Consider the following 18,525-nt stretch of genomic DNA (forward strand, 5'->3'; position numbering starts at 1 on the left):
ATTAAATTAATTTGTCCTTAGGGGGAAATTAAAACCAGAGGCACAGTCTCACAGCCTACCTGTAGGAGTTGGGGTCAGAGTGCTCGGTCATCTGTGTGTCAGAAAGAAAGGCGTCATCGTCATCATCATCCTCATCCTCTGCTCCGCTTTCATCCGAATCACACAAAGCGTTGCTGTCTGACAGTGGCAAGAATGGCTGAGAGGACAAAATTGAGAGGTGAGGGACAGAAAGATGGATTAGTTGGATAGCCATGTTGCATTATCTATCCATAACATTTTTACTCCATTTGTCATCTACAGTGTTTACATGTGTATACTGCTGTTATACCTACACATTAACAGAGCTGCCAACATCATTTTTGTGTAATATGTCAAGTGTAATGCAATGACGATAACTTCTATTCTGCAGATTCTGACAGTGTGCCTTACTTTGGCCACAAAATAGTCCCACATGCTCAGCTCTGGGGGAATGAACTTTTCCCTGTACGTGGGTCTCTCTGTGGGCACAGGTGGTGGAGTGGCTGGCGTCTCCTTCACAGGGCGTCCAGGAACAAGCATCCTCATGTTGAATCTACGCCTGTACCGATCCACATCCTCTGCAGGGGGCTGAGGGAGTACCACTGGTGGACAAGAAAAAGACACAGCATCTTTCATACTCCTATGATACCAGTTTTCTGCAGTCTGTAAAATGCTGGAAAAGGATAATGAGGACTTGAGACTTCACTGTAATGGCAAACATCAGGAAAAATGGTCATCCACATTCTGAGCACAACACACATCCACAATAGAACACTGACAATATACAGTACATTTGTGTCCAAAAGTGCACTATACAGACAGACATTCAAGACATATACACAGGGAAACATTCACTGTGTTGTGCACAAACCTGCACAATTATCCTGGAGCACTATCACAGGCATTAGAACAGACAAAACAAGACAAGACACAAACCAATAGACAGTGCAGTTAGAGTAACACAGACACTACACACATATATTAATCGAAGTCATTGTAGTGTATGACAAATGCTGGAAAGAGACTGTAGCACATTAATGATGATGGTGACCTTGCTGAGGAAGACAAAGAATTAAACCCGTGACAAAATCCTTTTCTGTGAGTGAATGTTATTTAGGAGAACTATGTGAAAGTGTGTACACGGCTCCGTGTTTGTGAAATGTCAGCTTTGCTCAAAAGGGCAGCGTTTTAATCCTGATTCTTATCAACAGATATGGTATTAAGAAATTCTCTATCTTGCCTCTGTTCCTGAAACACTCAAACTTAAGATATCTTCTCCTTTAAGAGTCCTAAATGCCAACCTATATCTTCTCTCTTCTCCTCTCCCATCAAAACACAATCAGAACACAGAGGATTTTGGCCGAAAGAAAACGAGTTTAAGAGGGAACTTCAGTATAAGGTACACAAACTTACAGCAGTTAATGAGGAACAAACCAACCTAACACTAACCCCTACCACAGTAACCACTCTAAATGTATGTGCCTGATTTCCTCAGTAACTAATTGATGTGCCTTAGCCATAAGTTCCTCATTAGTTCCCAAGTAACGGCAATGTATTTTTGTGTACCTTACCAAACCTACTATTCACAACTGAAAGTCAGCAATCAAATCATTACATCTAATAATTTTCTCAGTACTGACACACACACACACTAACACTGATTAGTACCATTAAATGGATTAGATAAAAAAAAGCTACTTAAAGAAGTGTGGTTCCAATACTTCATTACTCTTCACGGGATGTACCTGATTTAGTTTCAGCTTCAGATTTAGTCTGCGGGGGCACAGCTATGGCTTCTGCACCCACCTTGCTTGCCCCAACTGTCGCTTTAATGGCACAATAAGGACAACAGCATGAGTTGAGCATGGAGGACATTGCACGCACATGCGGTACAATGGACACACAAAACACACATATGCTCCACACACAAACACCAACTGCGTTGTGGCATTTAAAAAAAAATCACTTCAAAACAAATACAGAGCTGGCTGTTTTTAAATACATTCAGTTCAATAATGTGAGAAATAGAAGGGGGGCGTCAAACATCTGCAACAATGCAAACCTGTACATCTACCATGCACTTCAATTCTGCAAACCAGCACTGCAATCCACCAGCTTCTTACTCACAGCTGGTCTTAGTTGCTGGTGTCACAGTGCTGGGCCCACCACCCCGTGAAATAGGAGGTGGGGGCCGTTTGAGACACTGGGTTTCATTGGGAATGGGTTGGGGGGTTTGGGTGAGGCTGCCCTGTTCAGGTCTTCGTGTCTCCAGAGACTCATCTGGCCTGGCTGCCTCAAAATCAGCTGGCACTGGGGCACAGGGCAGAGGGCACACTCACACAAGTCACAACACATCTACAGCAGCAACTTTGAGCTCAGGGGAAGATTTCTGCATTATTACACTGTAGATTACACTGTAATCTAGAGGCATTGGGATGGAGCGGAAAGCAACATCAACAACAGGGGTAAGAGAAGAGACTACAGATGAGATGACGACATGAAAAGACCAAAAGCAATAAAGAAACAACACAGCAATTATTATACCTGGTGGGGCTTCGGGCCTCTTTGGCTTAATAATGACTTTGGCTCCTCCTCCAAAGACAGCGGCCCACATGCGGTTGTTGAGAGGATGTGCAGCAAGACGAAAGAGTTCATTACTGTTGTGAGTGCCCAGGCCATGGATGAGCAAGGCTAGATAAACAGCCATGACTGCCTCGCACAACAGCACATTTAGCCTCGGCTGGTCCTCCTCCCTGGCAGATGTCAACAGTGAAATCAGGGACGATACCCCTAGAGAAACAAACCACACACAACAGTGAATACACCAAATGATATAAAAAAAATTCTGTATCTGCACAATATAAAACTGATATACTAAGCATTAGCATCATGAGCATGGTCGGTCTTTCTGTGTCCTTTCCAGAGGCCATGAAGCTCTTATTATAGAACACCATCTGCCTCTTTTGCATAAACACAGACTTCCTGCTTTGTGCTGTTCATCCTCTTCCTCAGCTTTTCATATTTGCTTGCAATGATGTTGATGCTGCTGCCTTATGGGCCATTTCTAGACACTCAAAGAGGATTGTTGAAAAATAGTAATATTACAGTAATAATCTCTATAGCCATAATTAAAAATTACCTTGACCAAAGTTAGTTTAATTTAACACAGCAGAAAATAATCCAGATATAAATAATTTGCTCTCTTTACCTGGCCACTGGGCAGGAGCCGAGTTGGGAGTTACATGTTCCTCTATGCTTTCTGTGCGCAGTCGTTTCCTCTCACTGAGCAACAGGCCCTGATACACCATGCCAGTAAACTGGTTGGCCTCGGTCTGGCTGCTGCATGGTTAATAACAGAATTAAAGTGTAAGCATGTAATTAGCACATTTTTATAAAAACTTCTCCTAGAGTACAAAATAATATTCCAATCGATCCAATTTGTTTCCTCTCGATTGGCATCACTGCACTGAGTTGAACATTAAAATGCATGAGAGAGAAAGAGAAGATGATAGAGTACCTGTAACTATGGCTGTCACACAGTGCCTGATAAATGCAAGCAGACAGAGAGGCTGCTAGTGTGTGTAGGGCATTTACCTGAGGAAGACAGAGACAGTTAACTTGTCTGCAATTAAATGAAATTAACTTGTGCAAATAACACTAAAGGGACTGGTTAGATTTAAGTTCTGACCCGGTCATCTGTGAGATCTGGATGTGGCGGAAGGTCCATGAGGGTGATGGTGTGGAGGATATCATGAATGTGATTGCTGAGGTGAAGCACAGGATTGGCTATGACTGTCTTGGTGGGCGCAATGCAGGCTGATAAGAGAGGCAGGGTTGTTGGCAGAGGGAGGGGAGATTGCAACTGCTTCACTGTGATCTCCTAAAAAGGGGAAAAAAGATGAAGATTTTTTTTATTTACAACACATTGTATACCTAATCCCATGGGTACTGTATGAGTAAGTACCTGTTGGCTTTCCTGAAGAAGGAACAGGAGTTCCATCCGCACAGAGGTTACTCCTCCTCCCTTGGCTCCATGGAGGCTGCAGTAAGAAAGAAAGACCCTAAGCAGTGCCTGGTTCTTTCTTAGCCAAGCCTTGCGCCTCTCTGAGTGCTGCTGCTTAGCCTGAAGACGGCGTCGTTCCATTTGGTGACGCTCATAGGCCCCAGCGTCTGTTCTCTCAAACATGTCATCCGATATGTCCACTGATGCTGCTCGCTCTGCCCAGTGCTCTGTCTCTGATGTCTCCTCCTTCCCTTCTACCTGCATGTTGATAAAATCATGAAATGTTTATAACACTATCAGGGGTATCATAGATGACAATAAATGTGTCATACTTTACCTTGTAGTTGCAGATGTTATGCATGGCTGCAATCTCCTTCTCCAGCCAGCTGTAGAGCTGAAAACGAAGCTTCCCTCCATCTACCTCAAAGCCTGTGGCTAATGTGCGAAGCTCTGTCATCAGGATTTTCAGACAGGCGCGGAACTTCAGCTGCTCCGCTATTACATCCACCTCAGACTCACCCTTAGACATAAAGTGAATTAAGGTAAACCACAGTTGTAATGTTATTGTTACAGTCACTTTGAAGAGTTGCATTATTATTTAGTACTGCTTACAATTCATATTAAACATGATGTATGCGAGTGATACTGATTTAATTTTGTCTACAACAATTTGCAGAACACCTAAAAAGGAGTGGACAAGTGGAGTTTCACTTGCAAATTACATACATTAAACATAAAATTATATTTTTAAAATATGACCTACAAGTATTTCAAGGCCACAACTGAACAAAGTTATAGAAGCATTATTGCTGGTTGTAATGTATTTGACCAAACCTGTGAGTCATCTCTTTGTTTGGATTCAGAAGTAATCTCTGCTTTGGTCTCGGTTTCAAGTTTCTTCATGGTTAAACAATCATCATCTTCACTCTCTTCGTTATCATTGCCCCAATCCAGCTGTAACTCATCATCTTGCAACTTGATCACCGGTTGGCTCCAGTCGAGGCCTCCTTGACTGTCATTTCCTCCCCATACAGGGGCAGCAGGTGAAGCCCAATCCAGACCCGTGGTCTCTTCCATTGGATGGGTTGAGTTTACATTAGCTTTGGAGGCAGCTTTGCTGAGGGGTGATGAACCAGATTTCTTGGTAACTTTGGGAATCTTGGAGAGCACCTCCAAGGCCAAAACTGGGCAGCCCACCTGTAAGGGATTCAGAAATTGTTATGGCTAATTGCTAAATATCTCTGTCTTCTTAAATATTTTATCATTATAACACTGTGTAATACTCAATGAAAAGTTCAAGACTACCAGATAAGTGGTCTCACCTTGAAATGAGCATTAGCAGTAGTGAAGAACAATTTGCGCTCGATGAGATTGATCTCATCTGCACTGCTCTTTTCAGAAGTGAGACCCACAGTTGCTGCTGTACCCTCTGAACTTGCAAAGTGCCGCCGAATTATGAGAGGGTGTGTTCTTAGATAGTTGTAGAAACTGAACACCACTGGGTTGCAAGATTTGACCATCACATCTAAGACAGAGGGTAAAAAAAGAGCAGGAGAAATTTAGGAAATATGTAAGCTGTGCAAACAACACACACAGTAATGAAAAGATAAATGTAGTTTAAGTGAGTTTCTGAACGTTTCAAATCAGCTCACCGGGGTTATCATCATCATCTTTGGGGATGCGCTCTAAGAGTGTGTCCAGGGCTTGGGTGTAATCCTTCATGATCCAGTATGCAATGCTGCGCAAAAAGGGGTCAGGGTGAAGTCTAGAACAGTGGTAACCACTTCCATCCCTGTTACAACCAAGAACCTTCTCATAAAGGAGGCCTTGGCAGGTGGATGAGCTTTCAAAGTCTGCTTCATACAGCCTTGCCACTATCATGGCTAACTGCAGATCCTCCATCTTCTCCATCAAGACCTGCACACCACAAAATACAATGTATTGTACTGTAAATACAATGAAATGTACTATATGTACTATACACACCTCAATGGCGTCTTTCAGTGATCCAGCAAGCAAGAAGAAGGCGGCTGACTGTTCAAAGCGTTGCTTTCCCAGCAGGGAGAAAGCATTTTTTAGCGCTGCCTTTCGCCAGCGGTCTTCACTGAAATTGTTCTTGAAGAACTGAGTCATCTTCTCATCATGCTGGGACCTGAGAGAAAGACACTATTGAACTTGATATCACAATTGTAAAAATTTGAGTTATATCAATTGAAAAACAAAAATACAGAAGCTGCTTTTAAGAAGCTGATAAAAATATAGTCTCACCTGAAGAGTCCCCAAAGGACAGCCTTTTTCTTCATGGCCAGGTAGAAGAGAGCAGCATCTAAAGGGTCATTGTTCCTCTGGAATGCAGCTTTGCCCAACTGATAATTTAGGGAAAAAAATCAATTAAATAATAACAATACCAAATACAATTAGGTAATGTAATTTTATAAGAAGCCATATGGTAAAAAAATTGAATTATCTGTGAAGGCAACAGTGTGTGTGATCAAAAGCCAATTACATGCAACCACTAAAGGCTGGATTTATTTTAATCAGCACTTTCTTAGTCAAAATATCTGCTCTGGATGAACAAGTCATGTAGTTTTCCCAACGTAATTGAGTATCTACTTCTGTATGCACCTTTTCCACCATTTTCCTCAACGTGTTGATGTTGCGTATCCACCAACCGACACCTACAGCTCGGAGTTCAGACCACTGTGGGTCACCTCTCTGCATGGCTGGGATCATGTTCAGCAGCTCCTCCTCTGCCTCAGAGTGGAAGGCCCACGCAAAGTGGCAGGTTGACAAACCTAACAGTCAGATAGAGCAAGAAGATCAGTGATAGCTGTGACTAGACAGTTCTCATGGTGGTAGTGTCGCCTCATTTTAAGTGTTGTGTTTTACCCTGGTGGAGAAGCTGCATGCGATAGAGTGGGGGCAGAGAGGTGAGCAAGCAGGTATGAAGACGCATGGCCAACAGGTACCTCAGTCCACACTCATCCAGAGCCTCACCTCCTGCAAACACACAAGGTAGCCGTCAACTTGTGTCATTTTAACTCCAAAGAGGAGAAGCTCTCCGTTTTAAAACAACCTTAACCACACCAATGTCCTTTAGTACTACTATAGTTTATGTATTCCTGTCAGTCCTGTCCCTGAACCTTCTTACCATCTTTGTGCTTACTTAGCACTGGAACAATCTGTTAATGTCTTCTTCTCAAAAGACTAAATAAGCAGGATTATGCATTAAAGGAAAAGACAAAAAGATAAGGAAAAGGGGATGTCTGTTTATAAACAGCTACACACGCATAAATAATGCTAGTTATCGCAAAGATTTGATGGCTGAAGATTACCTATGGTAAGGAACACACAATCAAGAGGAAGGATGCTAAATGTAATATTCACAACCTTTAGCCAACCCAAACACAGTATGATATCTTACCCAGGGTAATAGTGCTAAAACAATATACAATACAATGTAGTGCTACTCAGTATCTGTGTGTGAATATTGATTGTAATTGCATTAACCTCATCACAGTTAACATAGTTTTCTTTGGACAGCCACCACAAAATTACAATTTGTTTAAGGTTAGAATACTTCACTAAGATATTTGAATGATGCTGAAAAACACTGAGATTAGGTGTGTGTTTCCGCACAGCCTTTTTGTCCTACTCCTTCACTCATACCTCCCATGTCTCCCCAGTAATTTTCTCGCCACTGGGGGTATGCATACTCTTGGTTTGGGATCACTGCTCTTAACATCTTTTCTAAATATAAAACAATGCACCAGTCCAAATTTAAACATGTGTTTCACATTGTGTAACAAAAACATAACGCCACATTGACAAAAAACAATATTTCAAACCTGTGTACTGTTGGTCAGAGGAGTTGGTGACTTCAGCACTGGTGGTTGCTACTGTGTCAGCCAGTGCTACCAAGAACATTTGCTCAAGCCGGGTCAGTCCAGGGAGGCTGGAGTGCATTAGGTGACTGGACAAAACCTAAACAAACACAAGATATGTTTGGGAAAGAGAAGTGACTTGATGTTTAATTTTATAATTGCACTGTAATTACTGTGTATCTCTGTTTAATGCCTCCAACATTTGCAGACAAAAAAAATATAGGTCGGTAGTAGGTAATAAATAACCTACTTAATGAGCTAATGTTTCACTTCTGGTAGGTTCAATCTGCTTCACAATACCTGTGCATGCTCTGGTCCAAAGTAGGTTGGACCATATTGGGAGAGGTTGATAACACGAGACTTCTTCTCTGGTTTATCGGTTGCAAAGTTCACAAAGTCGTCTGTGGTGACCGTTGGCACCTGAAAGCAAGGTAAGTATTTTGAATATAAGATAAAATAAATCTTTGTCAATCAGTCTACATCTTCAAATAAAAAGTTTTATTACGTGAACCAACCTGGAACAGGTCAGCATATTGGTCCTCACTAGACATCTGCCCTGCCTCGCCATTGTTCACTTTGGTTCCTTTGACTACTTCTTCTGCTCCCTTGAAAGAAGTATCTTCATCGGCCAGCATGAGCGCATACAGTGGAAGTGGAGGGATGGAGTTGATTTCGGTGTAGTCCCGCCCTCCGTCACGACCAGCAACAATCGTGTCTTTTGCTGTGCTGCCAGTCACACTGATGGTTCGGGACAGATGTCTCCTGGCTCCTCCCTCACCTGCCTCCACATCCCTAACCACAGCAACCTCGCCAGCAATACACTTCACCAAATGAGCGAGAATGGCCTGAAAAAGGCAACCAATGAGATAAAATGCACCAGGCAAATGAGAGTTAAATAATATACCTATTTTGGAGATACTACAGGATGAGGATGACTCACCTTGGCACGACGAACCTTTCCCAAATCCATGAGTTCAAGCAGTTGGGTAGGATGATATTGGGGTAGTGTCGGAGACAAGGAGTGAGCTGCCTCAAAAAGCCCACCCTCTTGAAGTCCTGCTGGGGCACGGAGTGCCTCATCTACTGTGGTGTTCCCTTCAAAAACACTTTTAGATCTGGCTCTCCCTTCAAAGACTGAGGAAGACGTTGTGCTTTGACCTCCAGCGATGTCTGCTGTTGACAAGTTGCCCTCTTCTCCCTCACCAGGCTTTTTGTCTTGGTGCCACTGGGCATACACGTGCATCTCACAATCCATGCCCACCACCAAGATGCCATCCCTCACCCAGGACAATGATACTGGCAGAGAAGGCGTGCCATCCACAGAAGACAGCAGGTCCACGGCCCGCAGCAGGATCCAACGAGAGCGGATGCCCTGTTTAATACTGCCCCCTAGAGGAAGGGTGATGACAGCCACACCCTCTTTGCTGCTTGTCTGTTCGTTGACCATACCAGAGATTCGGCCATACATCAGAATGTTGGATCCAACCCCCACAGTGAGAATGTGTGATCCATCTTCTTTTGACAACCAGTCCAGGTGGACATAGTGCTTGATGTTAGGTGAGTTGTGGTCTCGACTCATGTAAAGGTCAGATCTGGTATGGAAAGAAATGTATTTTGACCTTAAACACCTATAAGCAGTACAACAGCATACGCAATACAATATGTGCCCTCATGACCTGCTGTAGACAAAGAGGTTGGAGTCCACACTGACTCTAGGGTCCAGGGTTGCTGAGGGTCTGTTGAAGTCATCCAAGTGAATAGTTTGCTCCAAGACCCACTCTGAGCCACCAGTAGATTCACACTCGTAAATAGACACGTGCATGGAGAACTCCTCTCTAGAAATCTGTAAGAAAGGTCGAGCAATAGCTAAAACTAAAATTCAAATGTATTGTGGTACAATAAATAATCTCTAAAGTGCATATTAATTTTATGGTTGTGAAGATAAAGATATAGATGTAAACTTGATAATTCAACATTTGTAATACATTCCAAATAATTAGTTAATTAATGAAGATGTATTAATTTAAAAATATTTAATTTATGCTGCATTTACATGCGTTTAGTGTTTTTGGGGAAATTTTTTTCCTTAGTATTTGTACCTTGATAAATAAAACTCATTGACTTGCATGTATGTTTTGTATTGAATTTTTTCTTAAAATTGCATCTAAGGGCTACAAATGAATGTTTTCAAAAGTGCACTATTAGTGCAATATGTCATTCTTGTACTGTACCTGTCCTTGTCGTGGCTGTTTAAACGCCACAGCCAGCCTACCAATGTAGGAGCATGACACAGCAACAGGCCGCCCCGACACAGACACGGCACTGTTATTGTCTTCCTCCTCGTTCATTAGATCCCACGGCTCCCAATGGTACACCCGCTTGTCCTGGTCATTGTCATGATCTCCATCATCACCCTCTACAGCACAGCACCAAAACCGCACTCGAGAGTCAGAGCAGGTAGTAACAATCAAATATGGAGCCAGGCACACTGGGTAAATGGAGGAGGAACTCAGATGACCTAAAACAAAGTGAATGGATGAGTTAGATTTATAGGAATAAACTGGTACCTGATCAGCTGCCATATTCTTTTAAATGCAAGTGCAAAAACAAAATAATGTTTGTACTGTATATGATGTTCATACTTACCAGCAGAAGGTGTGGCTCTGGTAACCTCCACCCCATGGGGCAAGTCAAGTCTCTTGCTGTACACTAGTTTGGAACTGAGTATGAGTTTGCTGGCTGATTGCAAATTGGCCGTGGAGGCTGAGCGTGGGAGAGGCCTAATTGGTGACGTTTCTGGAGATGAGTCAGCATTCATAACTTCATTGGGAACCATTAGCTGGTTCTGGAAGCTATAATCTTGGTTCAGATCATCTGGACACAGAAATACATTAACATTAAAGCTGGCCTACAAACATTGATGAGAGATGAAAAACTAATACAGAACACCACAACAATTCAGTACTACAAAGTAAAGTAAATATCTGATGCCCTCCTCCTACCAACACAGGCCTGGACAGACTGTAGGTGCAGGTGCCACATTTGTAGTACAGAGTTCCTGTTGAGATCCTTTTCTATCACCACCAGGAAGAATTTCTCAGAAAAAGGAGGAGGTTGGTAATCTGGTTTGAGAAAAATTGGATTAATATCTTACATACTATGATGTGTACTAATAATCAAATGGCACACCTTCACCAGATGGAAAGGCAGTTGTGTATGTGTCTGGTTCCTTCTGAGGTTTGTAACCGAGAATGAAATCCTCTTGGAAGACATGCAGCAGCTGGGTGTTGGCACCACACTATATTTGAAAAAGAAATAAGATTTTTTTTCAATGTTTTGTGTAAACAGTTTCAGCGTTTAGTTAAATGCAAAGGAAAATAACAAGTAGCAGCTTGTCACCTGGTTTGTAATGACATCCAGCTCTATAATACAGCCAGGTCTAGCGGTGGACTGCTGGCTGACGATGTTGAAAACTTCCCCTACTAGTTTCTGAATGGTGACATAAATTAATGAAAATGCAAGCATAAATAAACTGTGGTGGTTAATTTTGCTGTATAAATTATATGGATGACATTTTGCAAAAAGACATCAAAGCTTTTCAATAGTGAATATCAACAGGAAAAGAATGGCAATTATAAGAATTATCATATCGCAAGTGGCATTAGTATACTCACAGATGTTTCTGGATCAGACAGTTCATCTAGTAGCTTTCTGGCATCCACAACAGCTTGGTAGAGACGCAGGTTTTTACCATCTGATGCCACAAAGCAGGCGCTGGCACTGTTACAGTATGTTCCTGAAGGAGGCAAAACCAAGTTGGACTGTTTTCAGCACAGTACGTTAATACAGATATGGCTGCGAATATAGGTATAAAAAAAAGATTAATTTGAGCTGATACTAAGGTAAGGTAGTGGATTTTGCATATTGTAGTGAACTAGTGAATGCATTCCTAAAGACGACATGGATGAATAAGTGAACCCAAATATGAGATTCCGCACAAAGTCAAGGTGAATTTGTTAAAACATGAATTAAACATTGCTTTTTAACAATTGAACTTGTGTTGAGCATGTTTGATATGTTTACCAAGTACAGAGCTGGGGACAAGCGAAGGTAGCCAAGCAACATTGCTAAAAGCAGAGGTGTGCAGAGAGTTGATACGGGCCAGTTCAGAGACCCCTCCAGTGCATGATAGGGGTCCAATATGGTCCACTCTCCACAAGATGAGTTCACTATATATGGCATTGGGGTCATGGAAGGTTCTTGTTGCGGCATTACGAAGCTGCTTCCTAATAAACAAAAAAAGTTTTCATTACTCTAGTTCTTGGTTGGTTAATTAAGTGCATTCTTATTCTCCCTTGTTTTCTCCTACCTAGGAAGTCCTTTTGGCAGGGGAAAAGTGGGAAGTTGCTCTCCTTCCATGCTGCCAGGAGCTGAGGGAGGCGTGAGCAATGCATTATGGTGTGAGGAGGTGAGCAGCAATGGCAGCACCGTGTGACAAGCTTGGTCATTCAGATGGAATCGGTGTCCACAATATCGAAACTTGTGGGATACGGTCAATACATTTGAAAATGCAGAGCGCTCAGCGAATGTTACAGCCCACTGGAGTCACAAAGTCAACAAGAGAATGGGAGGAAATGCTTAATACACATATAATATACACAATTCATGACGATTTTAGCCATTTTTGCAATCATGCAAATGTTGCACATTGTTCACACCTGGTTGAGGGATCCGTCAACATGCTTGGAAACCATCATGACAGCTGGACTGATGCCAGGTTTGGGGTTAGAAGAAGAGGCCAAGACAGGTGAACTAAGGCCAGCCGAGGCTGAGGCAGAGTGAGAGACATGTTGAACCAACTGTCCATGTTCACCCGCCCTGGAACTCTCCCTCTCTGTCAAAGTACAGGCGTACATCAAGATGTTTTTACTTAGGGAGTTGGCATCACCTGTCGGAAATGCAACTGGTATACGGGAGGAGAAGGACACCTGTAGGGAGAGTTGGAAGGAAAGAAAACCCCCAAATCATTTCAAGACAGATTAGTAATTACTCACCAGCCATGACATTGTCAAAGGATGTCTTACTTTAATGTTTGCTGTACTGCATCACACAAATGTATACTGATGAGGTAATTTTATTATGGTTACCTTATTTAGCTTCAAGAGGCAAAACCCCATCTAGTATTATACAATGCAGTCATACACCACTGCAAAATGCAATCACAGTAACTGTTGTATTGGATTTTACTCTGCGGTGAAGCTAATGTGGCAAGTGAGAGTCTGTGCTAATGTGGCACTGTAATTACACATTCATTAAAGGATACAAGCTAATAATCGGGCTTTTCACATACAGAGTACACTTGTGTAAAATTAAAAACAGCATTAAAAAATATATATTATTAATTCTATTCTCACCTGAACCTGTCTGAAGATGCCTTGGTTGAACTCATCTAAGTACTTTACATGCCAAACCAGGAACGAGCCATCAGTTGGATGGATCGTGAACAGCATGTCAGGACTTTTGTTCCACTCTGTGGTTAAGATCTCCATCTTCCTCTCCAGCAGCATTGAGGGCAAAGGCAAGCTAGAGCTGGATCCTGGTGAAGATGCCTTTGTACTTCCCTGCTCCCCGGGCTCCTGCTCCTCCCCATGCTCAGATGAGGCTTTGTCAGACATCTCATCCAAGTCTATAAATTAGAGAAAATGTTGCTTCATCAATGGCTGCACCATTATAAGATGTACACTTGTCTGGTTCACGTTCTTACCAAAGTCAAACTTCATAGGGGATCCTTCAGGGTCCAGAGAATATTCTGTCACATGGTCTAATTGGTGTTCAGAGAACTTTCGGAGCTGTAGCATAAAAACATCCATAGAGGAGGTAAAGCTGAGGTCCTTGTTATTGAGCCAGTGAACTACAAATCCTCCTGCCCCAGTGCCATCATCTGCATTGAACAGTGCAGAATCTGCCAGCATTGGTGGGATGTCTGAAAGAGCAGCGTGAAAAGGAAGAAGAGACAGTTTAATCATTGAAACAGAGTCAATACATATGGTATAACAACTGCATTTAACTAATAGGACAATAACTTGATCTAAGGCAGTGCTTCTCAACTAGTGGGGCCTACCAACATGTACTGATTTATAGTACTCAACATGCAATTTGACTCTTGAATACACTTGTATGCTTTCCATTTTGTTGCATTTTCCTAGTTTGGAGGGGGGGGGGTCGGGGGTAAAATAAATTTCTGTCCCTTGGGGGGCATGACAGAAAATAACTGAGAAGCACTGATCTAAAGTGAAGACAGATACTTCGGAAAAAAAGGCTACCTGTGTTGGGGTTGATGCTGGCTGAGATGTGGAAGTGACACAAGGCATTGGCATGATGTGCGATGTGGCGGTGAGTGTGTGCGTCCTGCGTGCCAAGCTGAGAAGGGAGCAGCTCACTGTGAGCTACCAGAGCAGATGATCGTCGCCTTCCACGGCGCAGATGCTTCAGATGGTGAATAGACTGCTCAAACAAAGCAAAAAAATTAAAGCGTGAAAATTCAATGAATGCTAATCTGATTTTTTTAAATGAATTACTTATGGTTAGGGGAATAAGCTCAATATGGATACCTCTAAAGCATGCTGAATCTTGTCCTTATTGCCTGCCAAGCCTGGCAAGCTGGAGCTAAATGAGTGCGTGTTCTCGGATATCTGCCCTCCAAGCAAGCTATCCTCTGGAAGCAGGGTCTCAGACCACACCCTGCACACACCATCCTCACAGGATGTCAGCAAAACATTGCAAACGGAACCCCTAAAGGACATATGGAGAATGCAGTTGACCTACACAACCAAGAATTATTTTCTTTTTAAACAATGCTGTGGATAAACATTTTGAAAAAATAACACATTAACAGTCACCAACAGTGTGGTATTGCCCGAGCAGTGTTTGTGTCTTACTTGGGCATGTACTTGCTGGTCTTTCTCCAGGACATACCAGTAACCGAGCGGGGATGGGCCAGGTAAACAAACGAGAAGTGAACAGGTGGCTTTTTATCAGAAGGGTCTTGGACCACCACTGCAGAACGCCAGCCAGTGGTGGGATACCACACTTTGAGTAAACAGTCATCCTGCATACACAAACAAGCAGATGCAGATATTCAGCTTAGTTTGTAGATTATAATGAAATGTTTAATATCGTGTAGTTTTGTTTTTTACAAGTTGGTTAGTTGTGTGGTTAGGGTACCTTCCCAACTGTTGCAAAATATTCTCCATCAGGGGACCACTTGGCAACGTGCACAGATGCAGCAGTCCTGATGGGCAACAGTGACATTAGCTTGATGCACAGGAAAGACAAGTCTCTCGTGACTATCACGAGTTGTGAATTTGCAATTTTGGGGTTTTTTTTTGGTTCAAAATTACTGCAACACATAACAAAACTTTTACTTTCCAATTCTGGTAGCTTTACTGAGCAAGCATTTTCACCATCAAAAGATGACATTTACTACTGAGGATCATCAACTGATGTCAGTGCAGCTCGCTGGGCGATATATCTATTGTTAAAATATCGCTATTTATTTTAAGCATGATATTAAAATCAAACATATCATTAACATCGGTATAGACTAGATTTGCACTGTTCTCTTGTATCTTGACACAGAGGTCTGTCTCGCACAGCTGTGAGTGTTTTATTTTGATGAAAGTTAAATTTCCAATTTAAAATGATCAAACTAAGAATCAAGTTCATTTGCAGTCCTAAGGTGTTTTAATTCACTTTTTTGTCTCTCCTACAAGGTTCTGCTTTCTATAAAATACCGTTAAAGTAAAATATTGTTTGAGGATTTCAGCATAACAAAGGCCTGTTATAAAGAAGATTGATGATGATATTTTACTTTTTGTAGGTTTATTTCAAAAAGAGAATGGATTTTAGCGGCTATTTTCTATAATAAAATACAACAACAACTTCACACTTTGACTTTATCTGACTCACTTTGTGGGGAAAAAACTGATTTATACACCATACATTGATATTCCCAATAAATATATTGGGATATGAGTTTTAGTCCACAGTAGCTTGTCATTTTAATAATAACTGAAACTACTCATGTAGACTCATGTAGATAAAAATATTTTTTTTAGACGCACTTGCACTGCCAAACACAGTTCCAGTCATTAAGAACCGGGTGGGGCTTGTCCTCAGATATCTGCCCATCCTCCTCCTCGATTAGGGCGTCTGCCAGTGGTGGAGCCCACAGCTGGAGCCTCTCAGTTGCTGCTAGGATACGGTTCCCTGAGGACACAATAGCAAGAGGTGACACACCTCAGAGATCAAGTTGATTACTCAAGAACACAGAGCATCATGCACACCATGGTGGTTACATAAAGCACACGTTCCAAACCAACTGAGGAGGTGCGGGAATACTAGTGTATGGAGAGGATTAATTTGGTGAGGAAAACAAATATAAATCAGTCGATTTAATCACACAGAAAGCATTGGCATACCCTGTGGGTCCCAGGCCAGATTGTAGGTGATGGCATCAAGGAAGAACTGCCCTGTCTTTTGCCACTGACAGTTAAGCTGCTGTTAGTGACAGGAGAGCGACACACACCATGCAACGTTATTGGCTCACTAGCCCACTTCATCGTATCATATTTTGAAGTCAACTAGTGTATTTAGAAAACAACTGTTACTATGCCTACCTTGTGGCGTTTGTTTGGGTTGGTAGACAGTGGTTCAAAGATGCAGACTGTGTTTCCATAAGATGCAGCAATCTACAAATACCCAAGGTATCATGAATTACAGAACAAAAAAAATCTAATTATCAGCTTTAAATAGTTAAATCAAAAGAAGAAATGTTGAAAACATGATATCACACTACAGAAATGATTAAAAAGTAATGAATAATAGGTAACATTCTTTATAAATACTATGCTAGGATTCCTGATGCTGAATACTGAAAAAAGATGAGCATTCAGATTCCACCAAAAATACAGCACAATAAATAAAATAAAGCATTTTCAGTCCTTTTTCCTATCCTCAGTCCTCCATCTGCTGCCACTTCAATATTAGCCATATTTTAAGAGTTTCCAACAAAGTTAAACATGCAGACTGCTGAGACTGCCTTTTCACATTTGTTGTGTGTTTGTGTAATTCAATGACAGGTACTGTAGATATGGCAACAGCCGTTGGAGTAGAGGTGAGTTCTGCTTCTCTATTAACTTGTTGTGTTTATTTTTTATCAAAAAATCAAATAGCGCTCTCTGGAAATGTTAATTTCAGATCCACCCCGATACATGGTAGACTCACTGGACTCCACTGGATCAATACATGAGGAAATTCATATCTAAATTAACTTTTAGATTAACTGAAAGGGGACCAATTATGTTTTTTTTCCACTTTTCCGACATATAAATGTTATTACAATGTTGTATTCTCAATGTAATGTTGTATTCACCAGTGGTGGAGCAAATTAAACAGACCATTTGAGCTGGAAGCAGGAAGTAAACACTCCAGAAGAGGTGCAGAACCTGGAAGCTCTAGAAAGCTTTCTGTGCTGGTTATCATGTATAGCTGCTCTATAGGGGTCCACAACTCAATACAGAGCTCAGAAAATGAGCCTAGTTTCTCTCTTTAAACACTAAATACTAATATTCATTGAATTAATAATTGATCCTACTGGATGAAAAATAAAACCAGAATTGTGTGGGAGGGAGTGAATCAGAGTATGAAGGCAACACTTACCCTGCCAAGCTGATGGGAGCACTCCACGCAGCCCACCTGGATGTTCCCATTCTGAGCTCCCGGGATTATCTGCACACACTCGAAGTCGCTAGCCAAGATCACTACATCACAACCTGAGCCATAGGCCTGAAAATGAAAAGGAGCCTTATTTAACATACGGACATACTGTATAACTAATAATAAATCAATGGAATATGAATAAAATTGATTGGTATGTGGATTAAACTAACAAACAAATAAACAGTAATTGTGTGAATACTGAAAGCAGTGCCGCAAAGCATGATGGTAGATCGCACCAGACTTATTTGGCACATCCTACTGCTACCCTAATTGTAATTGTAATTAAAGTAATAATAGTAGTTGTATAGTGCAGCTGAAATAGTGCTTGGATCCAGACCCAGAGATGGTTGCTTCAATTACAGATTTTAGATCAAATTACCAATTACTCCAACTTTCATTATACATTTTAGCATATTTCCACAACATTTCAGGTCAGCTTCAGTTTCTAAATGGCTCCGGTGTTCATTCTAAATTTAGATTTTCGCACATTTTCAAAGCGTTTCAATTTCACGTCAGCTTTTCAGAATTCACACTACCACATCACGTTATCTAGTTATTATAATAATTGTATCCTGCAAAATAAAAATGAGGTCCCATATAGCACATGCTATTTTTTAATCCTCAGTAGTCAGACTTGTGAAATTTGTATTATAAACAGCAAGGTGATCTTAAACAAAAGCAACCATGGCGTGTGGTGAGACGCAGCAGAGGCAGATTGTAAACGGGCCTCAGAGCAGCACAGCACTGACAGAATGGCAGCTTGTGTCTTTCATTATTCAGGAGAACATTAGGAGATGTTGGGAACTATAGAGTCACACAATAGGGAAACCTTACAGTCAC

The 18,525-nt window shown here is 41.7% G+C and overlaps 1 protein-coding gene across 4 annotated transcripts in view; it reads right to left on the reverse strand.

Annotated features, from left to right (window-relative positions):
- Positions 1-18,525, reverse strand: part of dmxl2 (Dmx-like 2) — a 32,820-nt gene that overhangs the window by 9,213 nt on the left and 5,082 nt on the right. For 2 of the 4 annotated variants that reach the window (XM_058088369.1, XM_058088371.1), the window contains exons 2-41: positions 17,626-17,751; positions 16,584-16,655; positions 16,386-16,464; positions 16,029-16,173; positions 15,130-15,196; positions 14,844-15,013; positions 14,517-14,697; positions 14,229-14,409; positions 13,670-13,888; positions 13,320-13,591; positions 12,624-12,893; positions 12,275-12,504; positions 11,989-12,191; positions 11,580-11,701; positions 11,305-11,394; positions 11,095-11,203; positions 10,908-11,027; positions 10,552-10,779; positions 10,137-10,423; positions 9,582-9,748; positions 8,846-9,497; positions 8,421-8,750; positions 8,206-8,325; positions 7,870-8,005; positions 6,911-7,021; positions 6,647-6,816; positions 6,290-6,387; positions 6,008-6,173; positions 5,674-5,938; positions 5,344-5,546; positions 4,856-5,218; positions 4,359-4,541; positions 3,983-4,279; positions 3,707-3,898; positions 3,536-3,612; positions 3,227-3,357; positions 2,563-2,808; positions 1,764-1,844; positions 430-620; positions 60-196 (exon numbers count right to left, since the gene is read on the reverse strand). In XM_058088369.1, coding sequence (XP_057944352.1) covers positions 60-196; positions 430-620; positions 1,764-1,844; positions 2,563-2,808; positions 3,227-3,357; positions 3,536-3,612; positions 3,707-3,898; positions 3,983-4,279; positions 4,359-4,541; positions 4,856-5,218; positions 5,344-5,546; positions 5,674-5,938; positions 6,008-6,173; positions 6,290-6,387; positions 6,647-6,816; positions 6,911-7,021; positions 7,870-8,005; positions 8,206-8,325; positions 8,421-8,750; positions 8,846-9,497; positions 9,582-9,748; positions 10,137-10,423; positions 10,552-10,779; positions 10,908-11,027; positions 11,095-11,203; positions 11,305-11,394; positions 11,580-11,701; positions 11,989-12,191; positions 12,275-12,504; positions 12,624-12,893; positions 13,320-13,591; positions 13,670-13,888; positions 14,229-14,409; positions 14,517-14,697; positions 14,844-15,013; positions 15,130-15,196; positions 16,029-16,173; positions 16,386-16,464; positions 16,584-16,655; positions 17,626-17,751 — 7,487 coding nt within the window. Of the gene's footprint in view, positions 1-59; positions 197-429; positions 621-1,763; positions 1,845-2,145; positions 2,329-2,562; positions 2,809-3,226; positions 3,358-3,535; positions 3,613-3,706; positions 3,899-3,982; positions 4,280-4,358; positions 4,542-4,855; positions 5,219-5,343; positions 5,547-5,673; positions 5,939-6,007; positions 6,174-6,289; positions 6,388-6,646; positions 6,817-6,910; positions 7,022-7,869; positions 8,006-8,205; positions 8,326-8,420; positions 8,751-8,845; positions 9,498-9,581; positions 9,749-10,136; positions 10,424-10,551; positions 10,780-10,907; positions 11,028-11,094; positions 11,204-11,304; positions 11,395-11,579; positions 11,702-11,988; positions 12,192-12,274; positions 12,505-12,623; positions 12,894-13,319; positions 13,592-13,669; positions 13,889-14,228; positions 14,410-14,516; positions 14,698-14,843; positions 15,014-15,129; positions 15,197-16,028; positions 16,174-16,385; positions 16,465-16,583; positions 16,656-17,625; positions 17,752-18,525 lie in introns of all 4 variants that reach the window. The other 2 variants (XM_058088373.1, XM_058088372.1) reach the window with 2 other exon arrangements.

The sequence above is a fragment of the Doryrhamphus excisus genome, chromosome 12 (genome assembly GCF_030265055.1).
Source record: "Doryrhamphus excisus isolate RoL2022-K1 chromosome 12, RoL_Dexc_1.0, whole genome shotgun sequence".
NCBI lineage: Eukaryota > Metazoa > Chordata > Actinopteri > Syngnathiformes > Syngnathidae > Doryrhamphus > Doryrhamphus excisus.